Below are 21,417 nucleotides of genomic sequence, written 5' to 3'. Positions count from 1 at the left end.
AGGTAAAGAGCAACCTCTAGTGGCAAAACAGGAGAAGCCTGCTATGAATTACGTCACCACCAAAGCCACTACTGCTTCAGCACTGTAGCACTACATTACAAAAACAAATAAGTTAAAGCGAAGACAGCATTTACAAACATATGTTGAAAAGCTCTGGAACCCCACAGTACAAATAAACGCGCACGCAGACACTCATGCACACAAGTTATAAAGTGGCAGGCTGTTTTACATTGTAGTATGCCATTCATAGTTCAGTGCTGTCAGGGAGTGCTCTGTTGATGATGATCACGTCGCAGTTGCAATGAAATATGAATTTGATCAAGTTCTTCCTCAGCTTACAATGCGGTAGCCAGACTAAACCTGTTATATCGGTCCTCCTTGGCACCACTCCTGCAAGCAGTTATTGCCATTGTGCTTCTAAGTAGCATGACAGACAAACTCATAATTGAAAGTAAGAGGATTTTTTAATAGCCTTTCGTCATTAAAATACATTGTGCTCTCATAAAGATTGTCTTGGTTTGACTGAGTACAGTTAATCACCAGTTCTGATGTGTTGCACTTGTGCTTCCAAAGCCGAACTGACCTAAACCAACTCTCCATGTTGGTTCTTGGATGTAGCACAAACTCAGAGTCATCTGGGCTGGAGTCCATCTCAATTTAGCACATCCCCTTTGGTTTTTCACCCTTCCTCCCGGCCAGCAGGGGGGCTAAGATGCTGAGCGACCATTGACTTTACAACAAAGCGCAGACATATAGTAAATGTCCTGCAGAAACGCCTTTGAGCATGTCCAGAGCCTGCACTCTGACCTCTCTGGAGACAGTGTTTTTGATAGTGGGAGATATGAGCTTAACTCATCCTTATATCAACAATTTTGTTATGCTGTTCCTTCTGTTAGATGTTTGGGGAGTAAGTACAGGACTGTTTGAAGTCATAAATATCCTTCCAACACTGATGTTCCAAGCAACATCTCACCATATCATGGTAACAGCCATGTTTCTAGTGACAGAAACAGCACTGAGGTGGCTGATGATCTGACTCATATTCTTTTTTTATATTATTTATCAACATCTTCTACATTGCACCGTTTTATTACTATTACGCCAGAAACCAAACTTGTGACTAGAAAACAAACTCAATTTTAAAAAGCTGTTAACATTTATGAAAACTTTGTGACCTGTCTTTCTTGTGTTAATCACTGCAGCAGTATGGCAAAACTTATATCAGCAAAAAATGGTTGTAAACACACACAAATCGTAAATGATATGCAGGTTCTCTTAGGTTGTGATCAATAATCTCTCAGTTTTTTAGCAGTATATAATCAGTAAAGCCAATAGAAGAGCAATTGTTGCATATGGGTGATCACAAATAGCATAGTCGAGATGATTAGATAACAAAGTAATGCTTTATTTTACAGCCTAGTATTATACATACAGTACTAATGTAGAAATCTCTTAGAAGACATGATTGCAAACTTTGCATTTTAAAGGCTGTAAAATTAAGCTTCAGTAATTAGTATCATTGTCAATGTGGAGTCAGACATTGCGGACAACACTACATAAAAATGAAACAAACTTTTCATCAGTGAATTATAGACATATTTGGAAGTCTTTTTTTCCCCCCCTCAACAGGAAATAAACATAAAGACACATAAAAAACAAATACATTTTGAATGTAGATTTTCCCTCATTGGGTAAATTAAATTTATTTTTGAAATTTGTCAAATGTACATAAATTATATTTAATGCATCAAAACCAAATGAGCAAATCAAATACCCTCTTTAAAAAAAAAGAAGAAGAGAACGACATTCTTTGTTGAGATCATTTTAAACAAGTATTGGTCAGGCATTTCATTAACCTGGGAAAGCAAAGTGCTACACACAACAACCACTGAAGACAGTTCACCATACATCTTAATGAGGATTGGACTGAAGCACCTTTTCTTAGCTTAAAGCTAAAATGGAGATTTCACTCTTCTTTTTTTTCCTTCTCACAAAAACTCCATTGTGTGTTTATGTCTACCTTCAACAATCCAGAAGCCAAGTTTACCCTTTTCTTAAAGACAGGCATACTTGCAGTGACATTGTTCGGTTTCAAGTTAAAGTACTTATGTGAACTGCTTGACCCAACAGGCTGCTAAGACCTTGGTTTACTATACTTTTCTCCAGAATGGAGCTTAGAGTGCAAATAAAGGCATACAACTCCTTCATCAGAAATAAACATGGAATTCAGCCACATGCTTTCAAATAGTAATCATATATTTAATTGATATACATATATTGCCACCATTGGCACATACGATATTGCACACAGTGATGAAATGTTGCACAGAAAAAATAGATATATTTTTTGTGGGCGAAAACATTCCAGAATTACAAATAATGTGGAATAACGCTGAAAAGGTAAAACTACATAAAACATAAAAAACAAAACAAGACATGCTTGCTGCTCCCCATTAATTGAGCGACTTACAACTTACACATAACTACCCAAGCCATAGAACGAGCATTTCAAAAGGGGCATGCCAACAACAATTTTTTTTTTTACCATTTCCGGCTACTACTGATGTTCCCAATCAGCCCCTGCTCTCCACGCTAATGCGCTTGGCTAGTGAAGAGCCAACTCTTCTGCATCATCTTGCATCTAGGTGACCACCCCCTTCCATGTTTACATGTAGGCCGATACCTGGATGGCTGGGGAATGGGGATGGCAATGAAGTTAGGGAAGAAGGAAGGTAGCAGAAAAAAGTTAAGAATTCTGCTTCCAAATTTTTCTTTAAGAGTTTATAACAAACCCTTTTAGCACCACGAGTCGTGCGCTAGCACACAAGGGGGCTGAGACACAAAAATGGAAGAAAGAGAGAGGAAACAATAACAAAAAAGAAGCCAAACTGCGATCCAAAGCACCAGGCCAGCGTGTAAGCATGCGGAGTGTGTAAGGCACCAGGTTGTTTATATGCTGAAGAGGATGCTCCCAATCAGGTATCATTTAGGCTATACCAGAGGCTCCAAAAATAGGTGGTCAAGGACAGTCTAGTTTGCTGGTTTCCAGTCAATCTAAACATGGGAGCAATCATTTAATTCAATGCTGAGGTAAATCTGACATGATCTGATTGTTGCCAGTTTCTCTGGAGCTTACTGACAGAGTTTATAAAACTGCTATCACACATCTATGAGATGCGACTGAACTGGTTTAGAACCAGTTGTTTTCCGTGTGGCAGCCCAAATATTTACAATTAGACCAAAACAGAATCTCATCACCCCCGGGTAGATATTTGGGCTCACAAATCTAAAGAGGAGCTATAAGTAAGTGTCCAAAGTAGCCCCACTGAACTTCACACCGACAGATCTTAAACTTGTAGGGATGAGCAAATCCATTGAGACACTACTGAAGGTTCACCAGCAGGTGAAGTGAACCCGCTTCACCTCGGCTTATCCCAGGCGTGCTCCTCGGTGGCCCTCCTCATAGTGCGGTGGTGATATTTTGATTACTGTTCGCAAGGTCGCTCCTTTTACGATGGCCCTTTGAAACAACTTCCACTACAACTACACCAAGCCTTTGGGTGGAAATCACTCTGTACTCGAACTTGAGATTCGTACACTACAGGCAGATAAAGATACATATGGAAGGGTCCTTGAGCCAATATTTTGGGAGACCAACGAAATCTATCATAGTGCAGATTAACATGCAGCAACAGCACTCCTTGGCACCATTTTTATGACTGAACAAGATCACAAAATGTTTCAGATGTACGAACCAATAATGCTCTGCTGAATTTTACCTCTTTTTTTTCCAGACCGCTCAGCCAATCAGCACAGTATGTGAGGGGTGTTTGTCTCGTTAAGTAATCTGCAATTCAGGCCATTTGCTACATGTTGTCACTGCATTTCCTCTATCGATTACACATTTAGTACCTTTAAAATGAACACATTGCATTAACAACGAGACACAAAGGTAGTCTATAATATATCCATCTGCATGGCAACAATTTCAACTGAAACAAAATTACAATATTAATATTTCTTTGAATGCCTCTGGCAAACGTCATCATGTCAAGATCCATTGACCAGTTCAATATATTTAATTATTTTTTTTTATATGCAATGCATATTGCACGACAAATAGAGCACTTATTTCATTTGATGAAAATACCTATATGTTCCTTTTGTACTGCATGACATCTAACCAGTTTCCAAAGCAGGCCTAGCCCTCATATGATTTATGTGTAAACACATCTTTACTCACAGGTAAAGGTAAATAGGATGGCAAGTACATGTGACAACCTTTTACAAAGTTTTTGAATTTTGGTTTAAAAATTAAAATATCTGATTTGTGCTGAAGTCATTAGCTCACATGAAAAGGAAACGGGTTTTCCTCTCTGCAATAATTCCATCTGAACATTGCAGACTTTTTTTTTTCTTTTTTTTTTTACAATAGCTTTAACTGGTACAAAAGTTTTCTGTTAATAAGGGAAATAAACACTCAGTTCATATTGTTTGTCAAGTAGGAAACAATGTTCAAATATAATGTTATTACTTTGTTTAGCAGCCTGTTACTGTATTAATGGTGGATAAGTGGGGTAACATCCAGCGATGAGTGACAACATGTCATAACTGTCAGGTTGTGGAGGTTTCTTATATTGTGGGTGATGCTCCCTTGGAGTTAAACCGATACAGTTAAATCTTTAGATTTCTTTCTTTATACAGTAGAGTTTTTAATTATATTTCTCTTGTTATTTTCATTACTCTTGCATGTTTTTTGTTTTGCTATCTATCAATCCTCGTCTCCATCGTCCGCCTGCATCTCCTCTTGTTGCTGCAGCTCGCATGCCCTTTTCTCCCGCTGTTTTTCCTGGATCTTCTTCATGTCCTCGGCATATTTAGAGAAAGTATTCCCAAATTTGGACCACACTTTGTAGGGCACCGTAATTGAGTTGCGGTACGTTGGCTTCACCTCGCTTACCCTCATGAACACACCATACTTATTGGATCCGACGTCGAAGAAAAAACGTTTGTTGTCCACAGTCAATGATGACCCCTCGGGCAACTCTGCAGGTTCGTCCTCTACACCGTAATCGTCAATAAGTTTAGCCAAAGCGTCACGAAACTCAATAAGTCCCTGGGCAGGCAGAGCAATCGTCTGGCCTTGCGTGGATCCCAAACCGGGCCCCCGGTTAACGGTCTGTCGGATCCTCAGAAACCGTCCCCTCTGGTTCTCTTTCAGATCCATATAGTATTTCCGATTCTCTCGAACCAAGAACTCGCTTTTGAGTGCCCGCCGGGGCTCGTCTTGTACCAGCCCCGGGTTGCTCGGACCCAGCTGGGCATAATGTTCGATGAAGTCCCCCAAGTAGTCTCGGAACTCGACTGCCACGGACATGGAGAGAGTGAGGCGGCTCTTGTTTCCACCGGCCCCGACTTCTGCTATCTTTAAGAAGCGGCCTTTCGCGTTCTGCTTTACGTCCAAATAGAAGCGTTTGTTTTGGATGTCAACCCGCTTCGACGCCAGCTCCTGCGTCTCATGCTGGAGCCCGGAAGCCGAGCCCGCCCCTCCTGCCGCTAAGTGCATGGAGCCGAAGCCTGGGCCCGTGGCTGCTCCTCCCTGCTCACTACCACTGTCTCTGTCCGCCATGATGCTGCCTGCCTGCCTTCTCCCTCTGTCTGCTGCAAAGCCACGGCCAGCCACAGCCACCGCCGGAGCTCTCGCGAGATCTACACAGGGAGGTATAAAAAGGCGAAGGGAGGAGATGTTAATGCAGAGAGAGGACGCTGCCTGTTCTTCGGCAAGGTGTAATGTCATGAGCCGTCAACACTTTTTTGGAAACGAAACCAACATGTGTCCGGAAGCAGCTCATTACCCGCAGTCTGGTTAAGTTTCACTACGTCGAAACAGCCTCTGGAAATGACCGTGTTGTGATGCTAGGCTACCTGGAAAAACCCTAACTTGCCCTCTGGCTTAAAGTAAGAGGAGAACATACTTTTCTTCCAAAGTAACACTGGTTACATTACAAATGTTTCTGCACATGTTGAATGTGCTACTGATTTTACAAACGATAAATTAGCTGTGGCATCCACATACATAATATATATATATATATATATAGCTTATTTTAAGAGTTTCTGTACGGATATAAAATAGGGCCAAACTCACTGATTTCTCATCTCATTAGAGAATGCTGTCATGACAGTCAAGCCCCTAAAGTCTAAATACTTAATTACCCGTGCCCTTAGCAAATTAATTAGGCCTCATCACCATATTAAATATATTTATAAATATTTAAAGTCATTATTTGAAGGCTAGTAGGCCTAATTTAAGCCTATAACAATAAGAGTAAAAACCATGAGTGAATCTAATATTTGCCCATCACCTGTACAACCTCGGGATGCATAATAAATTCTGATAAGTCCATCTTAACCTTTACCAACGTTGAGGTAGTAGTCCTAAATAACATTTTTAAAAAATGACAGACCACATTTTGTCTTTTTTTTCATTTCAAAACTGTATAAACTGTGAATTTAATAGCCTAATCGTTTTCAAACGTTAGCCTTCATTAGGATTTGCTCTCTTACAACTGAAATTAAAATTTTCTTTCCTGGCATGGCACTGAAGTGCAGTAATTGCCGAAACATGTCGGGAAAAGGGTCGTGTAACTCTTGTTAAGGGTTTTTCGGATAATTCAATTCAATTCATTTCCAAACTTTACTAAAGATTCAGCTCAAAGAGATGTCCGTAGGTAATATTTAGGGATGCAGAGCTCAGCTCATCTAACTCTTTGTAACAATGATAGCAAAGCGAGTCTTTTTTTTTTTTTTTTTTTTTTTTTTTTTTTTTAGAGATTTAGCGTTTTAAATATACACATTGAACTTAGAAAGAGGACCGGGAAAACCTGGCAGCTTATTTCTTTAGTGATCTATATGTGATCAGTTTTAAGTAAATTAAAATTTTCTTTGAAGGCTGCATCAAAAGGCCAAAAAAAACCCCCAAAAAACTTAAAACAACCTAGTCCCTATGCTCAGTATGTTCTAAGGAAATACTTCCGCCCCGTGATACCATCTGGGCCTAAACATGCAGCATCTCGTGCCTGTAGCGCACGAGCGCGCTGCGAGAAGCAGAGATGGAATGAGAGCATTATTTCTAATCTTTGGCCTTGAGGCGACCATAAAGCCAAGTTATTTAAATGGATCTGATTTATGACTTCAGTCCACATCTTACAATCAGGAGACTGTTCTCCGTGTGTCCTCACTCAGGTCTGCCGTTGTGTTGCAGAGGAGTGGCTGCTGCTAACAGGCCCCGCTTTATTTTTTATCAGGCAAACTGACTGCATGCTCGCGTTTGACTTTAGAGGGTGTTTATTGTATCATAATAGTTTTTTTTCCCGACAGCAGCACATCATAAAGTATAATTCGTGATCTATAGACCTGTAAATAACACTCCAAATTAGCAGTGCTTTTATTGTGAATATTTAAACGCGTGCAGGTTGCAGCATGGACTGTAGTTGTATGAAAAGACCAAAACGTGCATGTATAAATGTAGGTTTACACATTCATAGGCTAGACCATCTTATAGAAGATGCTGTAGTCTAATTGTTGTTCATTTACAAGGTAACTGCAAGCGAACACATATAACTGAACTATTTCTTGTCTGATTTTTTTTTTTTCAAATTCAACATCATCTTAGTTTTGCATTTATATCTACTCCAAATCAAAATGAAAATAGATAAATTATTTTTTAACACATTTAAATAGCCTGCACACAACATTTAGGCCTACCTGTGTTTGGTCACGTGAATATTAGATTCCCATGCTGTCGATATTTTCTCCAATTAGTCTTCCTTCTTGACCACCTGGAAACAAATTTATTGCGCAGACAGTTCGCCTGATTCATCTATATGCTACATATTGGCTAGGCCTTTCAAGAAAAGATGACTTAATTCGTTTGTGCTATTTCACTGTACTGTATAAATTTATGAGCGTTTTTATTTTCTAAAAAAACTTTGCCATTCCTGGCAAATAGGCTATAAGAAAATTATAAATAAGCTTATTGCTCTATTTAAAAAATGTCTTAAAGAATGACACCAGAGTTTAATTTGAGTCATTAAACCGGCAATGAATTAACTTACAAGACTTTTTGTTTCTTGTTATAATTCAACCTGGCGTTTACATGCGATAGGGTAATCATTTAAGTCATTCGAGCCAAATTAAATTATTCAACAGAGACACCGCTTAAATGTCTACATTAATATATGACAGTTTCAAGTTGATTTTTTTCAAAAATTGTGAAACAGCTTTATGACTTTCCTGTATATGCAGAATTTTAAAGTTTTTGTAAAGCACGCACGCTTCTCTCCTCGGGTCGACCTAGTTAGAGACGTCTGTCTGCGCCATAGTTTAAAAAAAAAAAAAAAAAAAGACGCTCGATTATAACTCTTTCAGACAAAATTCGTTATGTTCTTCACAAATATTCACCTTGAAAAGCCAAACATACATCCTCATCGTTTTATTCAGCTTGAAACAAGTCGATTAATGATATGTTTGGTGAGCCAATTCTATAATGTGATATTTTTTTCAGGTTTTGTAATCTCGCTGTTTTAACATGCATATAAAAAAATCCTCTTTAAAGAATAAAATAAATCCAGTTTATTGACATAGGCTGTTTGTTAAGAATAAATAGTACACATTGACATTTCCTTAGAGTAGGCGTCTTACAGGCTGCCTGAAGGCCTGGGTTGAGTTCAAACATAAAAAAAGAGGAAGTTGAACCCAGAAACTGAAACACTTAAAATCAGTTTATATTTATAGAAGTCATTTTATTTCTACTATAAAAGATATGTTTAGAATTCTTGATCATTGTCACAGTCGAATATAAAGGCATTCATATTGCTAAGGACTTATATGTAAAATCTTGCTTTGTATGCTATATATAAATACTATAACATAATAAATATGTTTAAAATACAGAATAATCTTTTATATATATTTTATACAGGTTTCCAGTTTTAATTGAGTGCAACACTGATAAAATTCTTAAGTCAATGAGCCTACAATATAAAGTAATTTTAAATGTAGGAGTAGGCCTAGATTGTGATACTGAGTCGGAATGCTGAAGAAAGGCAAATGCGAATCAAAGATTCAAATTTTATGCTCGTAATTATTAGTCCAAAGCCATAAAACACAAAGTGGGCCTAAATATATTGTATTAATTAAAGTGTTTGAATATATTTTTTTAAAGATATAAGCTATGATATAAAACTACTCGGTTTAAAATGCTGTAATAAACATGCGAAGAAATAACTGCCGTTCATTTATTTAAAAAAAAAAAAAAGAAATCCAAAATAACGTTTGGGCTAAAACAGAAACCCAACTCTGCTCAGTTCTACCTTCAAGTGAGGCGGCGTGAGCCTGCCGGCCTAAAAAGGCTTTCGCAGTTTATCTGATTTTCTCCTCTTTAACCTCTTCTTCAGCCGTTATCTACGTTTAGATTTATTATATTAAATCATTCAGATTTGCCCTGCAAAGGTCGCCCGGCCTCCTGATCAGTCCCACAGCAATCATCCCGTCCTGCCTCACAAAATTCAAATGTTTATGGAAGAAAAAAAAGTGCGTGATTATTAGTGATCTGAATAAGAAAAACAACATTCAGGTAAGCAAAAAGGAATTGAAATTTAATGAATAATAATAATAAAGAGGGCAATTTATTTAGGCTACAATTGATCATTCTGTTTTCAGTTTGATGTCGGCCTGAAGATGCTATATATGCTGAAACTTCTGCATGCAATAGCCGTTTAGTGGTTTATCCTCATCTCAACATTGTCAACTTACCTTGTCCAAACTACTCTTTCTTTAAATTAAATAATGTATATTTTATTGGAAAAGAAAATCCTCAGCTCGTGTTATTATGACACTCTTTTGTGATGCGCTCTTTCTTTTTTCCCCTCAATCAGGTATGTGATAAACACGTGTCTGGATGCATGCAAAATAGGTACGTAATGACTTATAGTGAAAATCAGGCGAGGTCTTTTTGTTTTGTTATTCGATACAGGCCTAAATATCCTATGTACTCTGCATACAATTCATGCTTCCTTTCATGTCGGGGCCTCAATTTCCTATAAAATTAATCCCAATATAGAATTTCACCCAACTCTCGAATGTAAAACCTCACCATGCCGCATGTTACATTTGTCTCATTTACTTACCTAATATGTCATATAGACCCTGTTTCTGTGCCGTGTTTTTTCAGCTGCTTCGACAGGCCCGAAACTATTTGTCAAGTTCATTAACCTACCATCAATGAATATCAGACCAATTTTTTAAATAATGAATATGAATCATTAAATTAGTGGTGCTCGGATGTCAGTAGGCCACGTCCAACGCAGTTTTCAGCCTCAAAAAGGTGTCGTCGCAGTTTGTAAAAGGCAGCCTCACAAAGTTTTGCCCTACATCTCTACACCGGAATGCAGTGGCGCTGCTCCAAACGCAGCTCCATTATTATTTCAGACGCGCGGTCGTATGCTGTATATAATGATTCTGTAAACTGCGAAGCAATGACACATGCTTGGCTGCACCTTATGACACTTAAAACGCTGCAGGACAGTCAACAATCCGGATGACATGTCAATAAAGCTTCATTCCAACCAAGCGAGATCCCGTAACCTACCTTCCTCCACCGCTCGGTCTGCAGGCGGAGCGCTTTAAAACCTCGACAGCGAGCTGCAGGAGACCAGACAAGGCAAAAGACACATGTGGATGCGCTCGGAGCGGAGGCCTGTATGACAACACAGCGGGCTGCTGCTGCTGCTGCTGCTGCTGCCTGCTTCACAAGATGGACAAGAAACGGCGAGTCGTGGCACGGAGAGCGACACACGCACAAGTTGAACGCCGCACGCCTCACCTCTGATGTCAACACGCACTGTGGGAACTTGGAGGACGCGCGCCTCCCCTTGGTGCTTTTGAGGTATTGCAGCGTTGCCTTCTGATGGTAACAGGTAGGGCAACAGTTTTTGCAACTGTAATGGAGGGCAGTTTCTAAAGAAGTGAGTGCGCATCACTGTCAACACCTTGGACAGTTTTGGGGTCGATATTATGCCGTTTGTGTCCCTCACTGCATGGGTGAATCTTTCAGGTAGTGAGTGCACAAACACTGTTTCCAAATCCGTGATTGTGTACAACTGATTTTTTTTTTTTTAAACAAGCACAGAGGCAGTTATTTTTTTAATGCAAGATGGCTCCAGCTCACACAACAATAAATAATTGCATTCTCATGTCTTACATCAGTGCTCCATAGATCTAATTTACGGGCCCTGCAGGATTTCAGCACCACGGATAGCAGCCAGACCTGTGTCTGCAGGACATGTGCGTAAATTAAAGCCTACGTAGATGTAGCTTTACATGTGGGTGTATTTTACACATTTATAAACATTTGTTTATTCTGGGACTCGTGAGCTTTGACTTTTAAACATATGCTGCCTTAAACTTTATGGGTCATGTGATTTTTTTTCAGTCCGCACTGAGCATATTTTATCAAACATAATTCACATTTGTTTCCCCGCTTTTCCTAATTAAATACCTTTTTACGGTTTGATTTACAGCAGCATTTACAGCAAGTGTGTCAAATAGCTCATAAATAGACTGTGGTCAGCAGATGTCGCTCTTTGTGAATATTGTCAGTACAACATCCTGTATCCGCATTCTATTTGGCATTTGGGCTAAACCAAACCATTACGCTCATAACTTCACCTAAACATTGCTATTTATTACAATTAAACGTGTTACTAATATGTTAAATTATAATTCTTCGATCAGTCTTATCTTGTGTTCAAGCGCTGCCTCAGAGCTATAGATCATGGGAACACGTTCAATTATAACATTAAAAACACAAATAAGCATACTTTTATTTAATTTTTGCCCTCTAAAGTGATTAAAATGTATTTTTCCCTGCTTTAGATCCCGATGTTGCGGCTGTTTCAGCTGTATGGATTTAATGCGGTGCTTCAACATCAGTTTTTTTAGAGGCAGAGCAGCGAATGTGACCTGAATGCAGGGCATGACTTAATGGGATGAGACGCAAAACTCATTCAAAACAGACTGTTGAAGAATCTGTAACGCTTTCGCAGCCTTAGTCATCGCAGCCATATGATTTTTCTAGGCCCACCGGACTATATGCGGCTGCATTTCTCAACGTGAACCTATTTCTTTTCTTTTCTTTTTTTTTTGAGGAGGAGGAGGAGGATGCCTTGGCTACAGTAAGATGCGATTTTGAGGAGGGACAGTCATGGATTTAGGATTCCGTTTGTTTCATTAAAGCGTGAGATCACCGCTGATAAAACACCATGGAGTGATTGACGTACAGTAACTGGGTTTTGGGAGAGAGGAGATCGACCCTTTGGTCCATCGGTTGCCTGTATCTCAGTGCTCCAATCCTGCGTTTTTGTTGACGGAGCCCCTTGGCAATCGGCATTATTTTCTCTCCGTCTGTGGCTAGTGGGGGAGGCGGAGAGAGAGCCACGGTGGAAGGCGCCGTATTAGCGTTATAGCTGCCGACCAGAAATATTGTTTTATTTTTTGGAATGAAACGTGGCTTATGTTTTGCGAGCGGACTACCAAACTTGTGGTTCACTGCAGCATTTTGCGTCTTTTCCCTCCGCTGCAGATGATACAGAAAACCATCATAGCGGTACCCCACCACTGCAATTTTTGGGCAAAGATAAGAGTGGCGTCGTCTTGCAGTTAAGGCTACTATGGCAGCATAGGGGGCATCTTCTGGAGGGGAGAATCCGCCGATTCCTTGCTTAGCCTGTCTACAATGCCTTATTATTAGCAGAAAGCAGTGACTGGATCTGAAACCCAGCATCATCCCGCGGTCCCCCCGTTTCAAAGCTGCTGTTTACCCATTGAAAATCACTCGGAAAAAGCAGCGGATCCCGATGGCATGGACACTTATGCAAGGTCTGCCGCGCTGCCGTGCTACTGGAGCCTACTTGCTGTCTCTTCATTCAACCCAGCTCCATCGCCATCGCCCCGCAGCCGAGAGAGCCCTGCCGCAACGCGACCAGCGACCACCGAGCCAAAGCAGGCGGCATGAGGCTTGATTCAGTACATTTATCCATGCTGGTCATCGGGGTCTCATTCGCCTGCTACTCCCCGAGTTTGAATTCCCTGCAGGACCAGGTTTACAAATCCGCCGTGGTGATCGAGGGCAAGGTGCAGTCTACGCCTGTGAACGTCTCCGCGGAGCCGTACCGTGTGAATGTCAAAGTGCTGGATGTTTGGCCCCTAAACAGCGGGGGTCTGGAGCGAGAACAGCTCGTCACCGTGGGGGAATTTGGATCCGAGGCTCCGTGCACCAAAGTGAAGAAGAACCACAAGTACATTTTTTTCATGGACCCCACTGACGAGCCCTTGGTTTTCAAGGCATCGTTTGCGCCTCGGGACACGAGTGTGAAGAGCCTAAAAAAGGATGTTGGGAAGATCTTATGTGAGGACTGCGGTAAGTTAATGTATTGTGGATTACCGGTGAAGTCCAACCCGGAAGAATGAACGGTCTGTTAACAGCCCCCACTGGCTTAGGGGCGCTTTGGTAACAGGCACTCTGGTGAATTGTGGTTATTACGGCCACATCATGGTTTGGAGTCAGTGGGTACCAGATAGGTGCCTAAGGGGCGTCTATGCAGCAATTTTCGACAACTCTCGCAGGCTCCCATAGCCCACATGATCAATCAAACTCTCTTTCTCTCTTTCTCTCTCCCATTCTCTCCCCTGAACTGCATCAGACATGCGCCTCGCACTGTTGCTTGTGAGGAATTGCAGTTTGTGTGTATCGAACTATCTGCATCCTGCAAACCCGCATTATACTTTAAACATTTTAGCCACCTTTGAATGCACCGTTTTTGCTTCACAGGCATCATATGCAGATTTCTGTTTTTTACAAATAGTAGCAGCTTCTTATGTGAGCATCCAGCACATGCATTTCATGGAGCCGGTACAATTTCAGGACCAGGGACAGCGGCCTGTATCGCCGGTATCACGTGTGGAAAATCACGCTGCCCTAAGCAAATTGGTTCTTGGGCTATATTTAGGCTCACGCCCTGCTTTAATGCTTTAATACCCCACACTATGGCATAGCCTATCTGAGACCAAATCCTGTATTTGTCCATCTTTAGTGCAAGCAGAGGGCTATCAAATTGTGATGTAACCTGGAACCGATGAGGTTGTTGTTGAAAAAAAAAGTGATATTACCAACTTAACCAGCCGACACTTGAGGATTTTTCTTTCTTTTTTGGATTCATGCACAAGTGGTTCAAGGATGGACTGTGGTCAGTAGATGTCGCCCTTGGGGAGTTATTATAAAGTAACAACAGGCACATTTTATTTAAATAAGGCAGTATTTACTACTGTTTTTAGGGTTTTAGTATATTGAAGTTATAATATTTAAATCGACAGTGGTTTCTGCCTCTCCCTCGCTCTCTCTCCCTCGCTCTCTCTCTCTCTCTCTCACTCACACACACACACACACACACACACACACACACACACACAAATCAGCTCATGGTTGCTTTATTGGCATGACTATTGCAAAATAAGCATTGCCAAAGCAATACATATAACAAACGTTACAAAATAATATATCAACCACTAGAAAATACAAATAGCGATTAATAATCCTTTACTTACTTATTTACTTATTTCTTCCCTACTTTGTTTTGAGCCAATCAGAGCATATGTTACATGTATATATATATTTTTAAAAATCTCTCTTTCCCTGATTTTACAAATGTGAATGTATTATTTAGTCTGTGCAAGTTATTGATCAAGAACAGTGTGGAATACTGTTGCGCGTGATGCAACAGACTTCACACCCTCATTTATGTACATGTGCCCATGGACACATGGGCGTATTTAAAAAGTGTGCAGATTTAGGCGACTAAAGCTACTTTCCAATAGCTCAGTAAGTATATAGTGTCCTTCCCGCTCTTCACCTTGGTAAAATGAGTCTCTACTGCTTTAATTATAAAGTAGTGCGAGTGTCTGTAACTGGATCTTAAACACTTGTCACAGAGTCACTCCTTTACTTGCGTCTACAACATACTGGTCAGCCTGCAACTCAACCTCACCATGTGAGGCAGCTTGTCTTCCCTACTTTGATTGTTTTGGCCCAATTGGAGCATATGTCGCATGCACAATTTAAAAAAAAATCTTTTTTACTAGTATTGTATGGGGGCACACATTTGTGCTTCCACTCAAGTGTTGTGGCCTGGAACATGATGTGTGCCCTGTGCTGCCGTCTTCTTCTTAAATCCTCTTAGCCTGCACTCATGAGACACAAATGCTCCCCTCTCTTCTTGATTTCGCCACACTCACTCTGGCTTTTAAACTCATCATCCCATTAGAGAGGTAACACAAAATGGACCTTATTACCTCTCGAGTTCCTTGAGCAGCCCAAACATCCCCCGTCAATTCTTCTGCCACTTTGCAAAGCTTGTCAGTGACGTGATCAAACTGGCACGGCCACCTCACTGTATTACCTGAGAGAGTTGCCACACCTGCTTTCTGAGGCTCTGTAGATCTCTTTTATTTAGTTCAAAGTAATCACCAACAGAGCTGATGCTGCTTTGGTGGGTCATTGTAGTTGAGGGGCTTCTTACTCTGTGTAATTGATCTCATCACTGTCTTTTCTGACCCCGCCCCCACCTTAATCGTGCCAAAACACAGCCTCTCATGCAGACAGATAAACAGTCAGTCCCTTGACATCTTGTCCCTTTGAGCTCCCTCCTTCAGATCAACAATGCTCTGTTGACTGCTTACTGCTTACTTCATATGAAGTCCCCAAGAATTTATTTTAGGCCATTACCTCTTGGCCTTGAACCTTTTAACTGCTACATGCAGCTTTATCTGTATCCAAATACTGCTTTCAGGCCTGCTCAGCACACATCCCAAAGTTCCCTTTAATCGCTCTCGTGCAGAGGCGTACAAGCTCCCGAGTGTGTGAGCCAGGGGACTGAACGTACATACTGTACAGCTCTCTAAGTGATGCAGTTGTTGTCTGAAAAACAGGCTACCTACAGTGCTTGCCACCTGCACCCCTTCCTCAGGACTCAGCTGGGAGCTCTTGCTTTCTGCAAAAAAGAAAACCCCAAGAAATGCCGCTCTTTTGATATATAGATTACAGCAAACGTGCACACACAGGCTCATGTTAAGCTTTCAAATCTGTCCCTCTCATGCTGGCTGCCAGTGTCTGAAGTAGATCATGTTGTGTGTGAGTGGAACCGCAACATTGTCTCTGACATTATTGTAAATAAAAGTGTAGTAGAGACTGTTAACTACTGCGTCTAAACACATGGCAGGATGTATTTCCTAGAAGTCCAGAGCTGCTTTGTAAGAAAATCCCTGATGATGAAAAAAAACATCATCTTAAGAGACAGTTTTTGCTAACATTTAATCCAGGCACATGCTTATTTCACACATTTGTTTCACAAAATATGGCAGTTCACAAGCAGTGGGCCATATGCTGTCTGCTTGTAGCCACCTGAAATGACATTTTAAGGTCATGTGACCTATTCCTTAGTGCACACTGTATTTTCTCATCTTTTTAGCTTGTTGTGAAGCAAACAGGGGTAGACTGGGTACGGAAGTGCAGAACCAGGGGGCCGGCATCTCTTGGCATCTCACAAACTGGCAAAGCATAATAATCATCTCATGATGAGATGACAGAAAAGAAATATCTACCTTAATGAGAGTGGATATGTTCTCGGTTGGAACAGTGCAGAGGTGGGGGACTCGAGTCACATGACTTTAGAGTCAGACTTAAGTCATAAGTTTGAGGACTTAAGACTTCCTTGAATAACGTTGATAAAAGACTCCATTTGACTTGACCTTTGACCTAGTATTCACAACCTGAGACTTGACTCAGACTTGAGATGGATGACTCAAAAGGACATGACTTTTTAAAGTAAATATCTTTTACTTTTCTAGATACTGAGAAGTCATGTTTTGTTTTTGAAACATGGTTAGGTGATTTTCTAGTTTATTGTTTGCAAACCTGGCAACCTATTAGGCACCACAAAACCCACAAACAAAGGTATGTGAGTGTGTGTTTTTATGTGAATATCTCTACTTCTTTGCTTATTGGCTGGTCAAATGTGAGCTCTAGCTGGAAAGCTAACATTAGTGCAGTGGGTGTAAACTTAGAAACCCAAAAAGGAAAGTATGTGAATGTGTTTTTTTTTTAATTTAAAGCTAAATTATAAGCTTATTGGCTGGTCAAATGTCAGCAAGAGAGCTAGCCAGAAAGCAGAATTAGACATCATCATAAGTTTATATGGCCTGATTTGTCTTGCTTGACATTTAGCAGGAACTCAGTTGAGAACTGAGACTGGAACTGAGACTTGCTTGTCTAACATTGATAAAAGACTGGACTTGACTTTGACCTTGTATTCATGACCTTAGACCTGACCTCAACTGGAGACAGATGACTCACAAGTGTGTAACTTTTTTTTTTTTTTTTTTTTTTAGCAAATATTAGACATTGGGAAGTAATGTTTTGTTTTTGAAACATTATGAGGTGATTTCCAATCCAGTGTTCACAAACCAGGCCACTGCAAAAGCCCCAAAGAAAGGTAGGCTGACAGGAATTGGTCTTTCTAAGCTAACTTGTTGGCTGGTCAAATGTTAGTTAGAAAGCCAACCTACTGTCATTTTTAACTTACATATAAGCTTATTGGCTGGTCAACTGTTAACTGAAAAGCCTAAGAGCTAACAGTAGTGCAGTGTGTGCAGACCTGGCAACCTACTCGGCCAATGCAAAATCCTCAAAGAAAGGTATGTGAGTGTGTCTTTTTTAGGGAACTTATTAGCTTATTGGCTGGTCAAATGCTAGCAGGAAACTTAGCTAACAAACTTAGCTAGCAAACTAGTACAATATGAGCAAACCTGGTAACCTGCTGGGCACTGCAGAACCAACAAAGACAGGTACTTGAATGTAGCTTTTTAGCTAACTTATAGTGCAGTGTGAGCAAACCTTGCAACCTGTCAGGCCACTGCAAAACACACAAAGAAAGGTATGTGAATGTGTGTGTGTGCTTTTTAGCCAACTTATTAGTTAATTAGCTGGTGAAATGTTAGCCAGAGACCTAACATTTGGCCACATTGTCAGAATTTCATATGACTTGACAAGTGACTCGCTTGACCTGAGCAATGTCTTGTGTTGCTTGACTTTGAGCAGGGCCTCGACTTGCTGGATTCTCAACACAGTAACTTTGGACTATCATAATTAAGGCTTGAAGGTTGCTTGTGACTTGTACATGTGTGACTTTACACATTTTACATTACGTTTTACATCTTGAGCAGAGTCTGATTTTGCTGTATATAAAACTGTAATTTCATGTATGTTACATCTATCTGTTTAGCTCTTCTCATCTAGCATAACCGCATTGTCTCTCATGGCTCAGTGTAAATCAAAAGTGTGTGTATTGAAACAAACATGGTAGGTAGTAGGTAGAGTATGTATGAGTGTGCACAGACTGGTGGGAGCATTTTGTCAGTAAAAATTAGTGCAACACTTATGTTCAAAAAAAAAGGTCATCTGAGTCGAGGAGTAACACGTCGCCCTAAAACCGCCTTCACACTTCTCACTCTTGTGAATTATTTTATTGCTCATTAGGCCCGGTTATTTCTCTGAAGTAAATGTAACAATGTTGCTATGAATGCACACTCTATCACAAATCTGTCACCATGAAGTCCTGTTGTATGCAGGTCGCAGCTGCTGCATTGAGGTGGTAGACAGGCAGGATTTTGCCCCTGGCTATGCATCTTTCTGTGAATTGAGAGACTTCTTAGAAGAGCTAGACATAGAACATGAATGACAGCTGCTGATGGCTACTGGATTCTGCTGTTACGCCACCAGTTTACCTGGCAGCAGTATGAATCAACAACAGGCTGGTCATTACAACCTAATAGTGCACTCAAGGGCAATGTAGCAAACCGCTGTTGATTGTGACAAAGGTGCTTATTTACTGTATTTCACTGTCAAGATTGTAGTCTTGTACAGGATGTATGTTTGTTTAGATAAGAATGATTGAAGTGTTTTTTAACTGTCAATGTTGTAGTGTCTCTCGCCAGAGGCAGAGACACAAGCTAATGAGATTGACCAGCAGGAAGCATGGATTTGTTTCGACTGTATGTTTGTTGGGATTGTTTCCTATGTTCACTGGGTCATTTATGTAGACTTTCTGCCTTGCTGAATCTCCGCTTGGCTGCTCCACTCTGACAAGACAGCTTGATGTATATTTATATGATGTATGAAAAAAGGGCATGGCCATTTTCAGTAATTGGCCGCTCATTTTCTTGTCCTATTAGGCACTTTCTCACAATCACTCAGACTTTTTACTCCACATTTCTAAAGACAGGATTGTACAAGCTATTATTATGACAGAGTGAGCGTGGTCTCTATCTTTTTTTGTCGACAAATGTCACAATTCTGCAGTGACGGAGCCGTTTTCATGGTGGGTCATTGTTGATACCTGTTTGCAGAGCATGGATTTGTGTGTTTGGTAGCAGTATTGTGTGAGCCAACACTTTGTCTAGTCCACTACAGTGTCAGTTGATTCATTGAATCTGTGAAGCATTGTGAAGCTCTTAAGAATGATGCATGTTTGCTGAGGTTGGATGACTAATGCAGGAGTGGGGAATTTAAATTCCTGTTGTACTCCACCTTTGGTCTTTTCAGCATTGACTTTAAAAATGCTTTACATTCAGCAATCCAACTGCATCAGACCAAGCTTCATTATCCATCTTAAAATTCAGAAATGTTTTGGATCCTACTTGATGTGAATTGAAATCCATACAGTTTTATTTAAATATATATAAATATTTCTTCCTCAAACTAATTTTGATATAGCACAATTGCTGTAGCATGTGATTTTATGTGTTTTTTATCTCCTTTTTTGTATGTCAACAAATGCATAGACAAGTGCAGGTGTTACAAAGTTTCATTGTGCTCAGCCGTGTGTGCAGCATCTACTGCTGCTTTATAGTTAAAACTAAACAGCCCTGCAATAATCAGGGTAAAGACATGCTGTGTTATAAGAGGATCTAGTCGACTGTAGAGCAATGCAGTTAGTTCAGCTGTCTGTCACTGTCAGAATACACTAACCAAAATGGTTTGGTGGCACTGCCCAGCATTAACACAATTCTAGGCCTTTATGCAAAAATACAATTCTTAGCTTAGAATAGCTCTGAAATATTTGCTGAAGAAAAGTACTATTTTGGCAGAAATATGTTCTTCCATTCTGTTTATCCACAAGCAGGATTTGGAACTACACTTGCAAAGCCATACCTCACATCAGACCAGTAGCTTGTACAATATGCTTAGGATTGTTGCTTTTCAATTCATTTCATTGTATTAAATCTATGACATTTTGGGCCTATAATAGTGAGAGCAGATTAACTATTAAAAGTTTTAAAACATCCCTGCAGCCCCGAATAGGATAACCCATTACACATAATGTTTTAAAACAAAGATATGATCCGTAGCCTACAAGTAAAGAGCTTTGGTCGAGGCTAACCTTTGTTTCTTCAGTTACAGGATTACTTAACATTTTGCTAGCTAATATAAAAAGGCAGCATACTAAAGCAAAGTCTCACAACTTTAAAGTATATAGTATAATAAATGTCAATATGACTTAATGCAAGAGGGTTTAAATTTACTTTACTTTGTCTTTTTAACTCCTTTGTGCAGAGTTTCTCACAAGAAGCTGCCAAAGACAAAACTTTGATGAGATAGCCCATGTAATGTACATTAGCTATCAGTTGTCTTATACATCCAGCTAACACGAGGCAGCAGTAGCATTCATGTGGAGTGTTTCTGGCCATATGAATGTAAGTCCATTTTTTTGTTCACCTGGTGTGTTTGTTTTGGTTTCTACCAAATCTTGATCAGTTATCGTCTGATGATGATAGAGCCTTATAGGGCAACAGCCAACATTTCAGGGTTTTTGGTGTAGCCATTGTTTAGCCAGGCCAAGACATCCTCTTTTGTGCTTTGATCATTGTTTATGATTGGATTAGCATCATGAGACAGGTCCAGCCAACATTCGGGCTAATCTCTACAAACAAATATAGCGTATAAATACAGATAATTTAGAAAAAGGCTTAGAAAACACCAAATCATTATCAGAAAGTGCATTTCAGCCAATGCCCTCCAACTCTTTGATTTTCCACGTGGACTGTTTACCTGCATGCAACCAATCACCACTCAAATGTGACTGATCAACACTACTGCACATGACGACCAGAATGCTTTTAATTATAAAATGTTGTGCCATTTGCAGATTTTGCATATATATGCAGATATCTGTTTATGGAGATTAGTCTCTAATGCTGCAAAAATGCTTGGCTTTTTAGATTGCTAGCTGGCTCTTCGGTAGGTGT

The 21,417-nt window shown here is 40.2% G+C and overlaps 1 protein-coding gene across 1 annotated transcript; it reads right to left on the bottom strand.

Moving 5' to 3' along the window:
- Positions 1–1,384: 1,384 nt before the first annotated feature.
- puraa (purine-rich element binding protein Aa) lies at positions 1,385–10,822 on the bottom strand. The gene is made up of 2 exons (XM_042499405.1): positions 10,652–10,822; positions 1,385–5,709 (listed from the first exon to the last, which is right to left on the bottom strand). The coding sequence occupies exon 2, from the start codon at positions 5,627–5,629 to the stop codon at positions 4,772–4,774; it is 858 nt and encodes a 285-aa protein (XP_042355339.1). The 5' UTR covers positions 5,630–5,709; positions 10,652–10,822; the 3' UTR covers positions 1,385–4,771.
- Positions 10,823–21,417: the final 10,595 nt, after the last annotated feature.

Source organism: Plectropomus leopardus, chromosome 13, assembly GCF_008729295.1.
Source record: "Plectropomus leopardus isolate mb chromosome 13, YSFRI_Pleo_2.0, whole genome shotgun sequence".
NCBI classification, from domain to species: Eukaryota; Metazoa; Chordata; class Actinopteri; order Perciformes; family Serranidae; genus Plectropomus; species Plectropomus leopardus.
Note: the sequence above shows the minus strand (reverse complement) of the source record. Positions and strands in the feature narration are given on the sequence as shown.

Excerpts from the sequence above, each read along its gene's own strand:
- puraa (XM_042499405.1), bottom strand. The coding sequence starts at position 5,629 with ATGGCGGACAGAGACAGTGGTAGTGAGCAGGGAGGAGCAGCCACGGGC.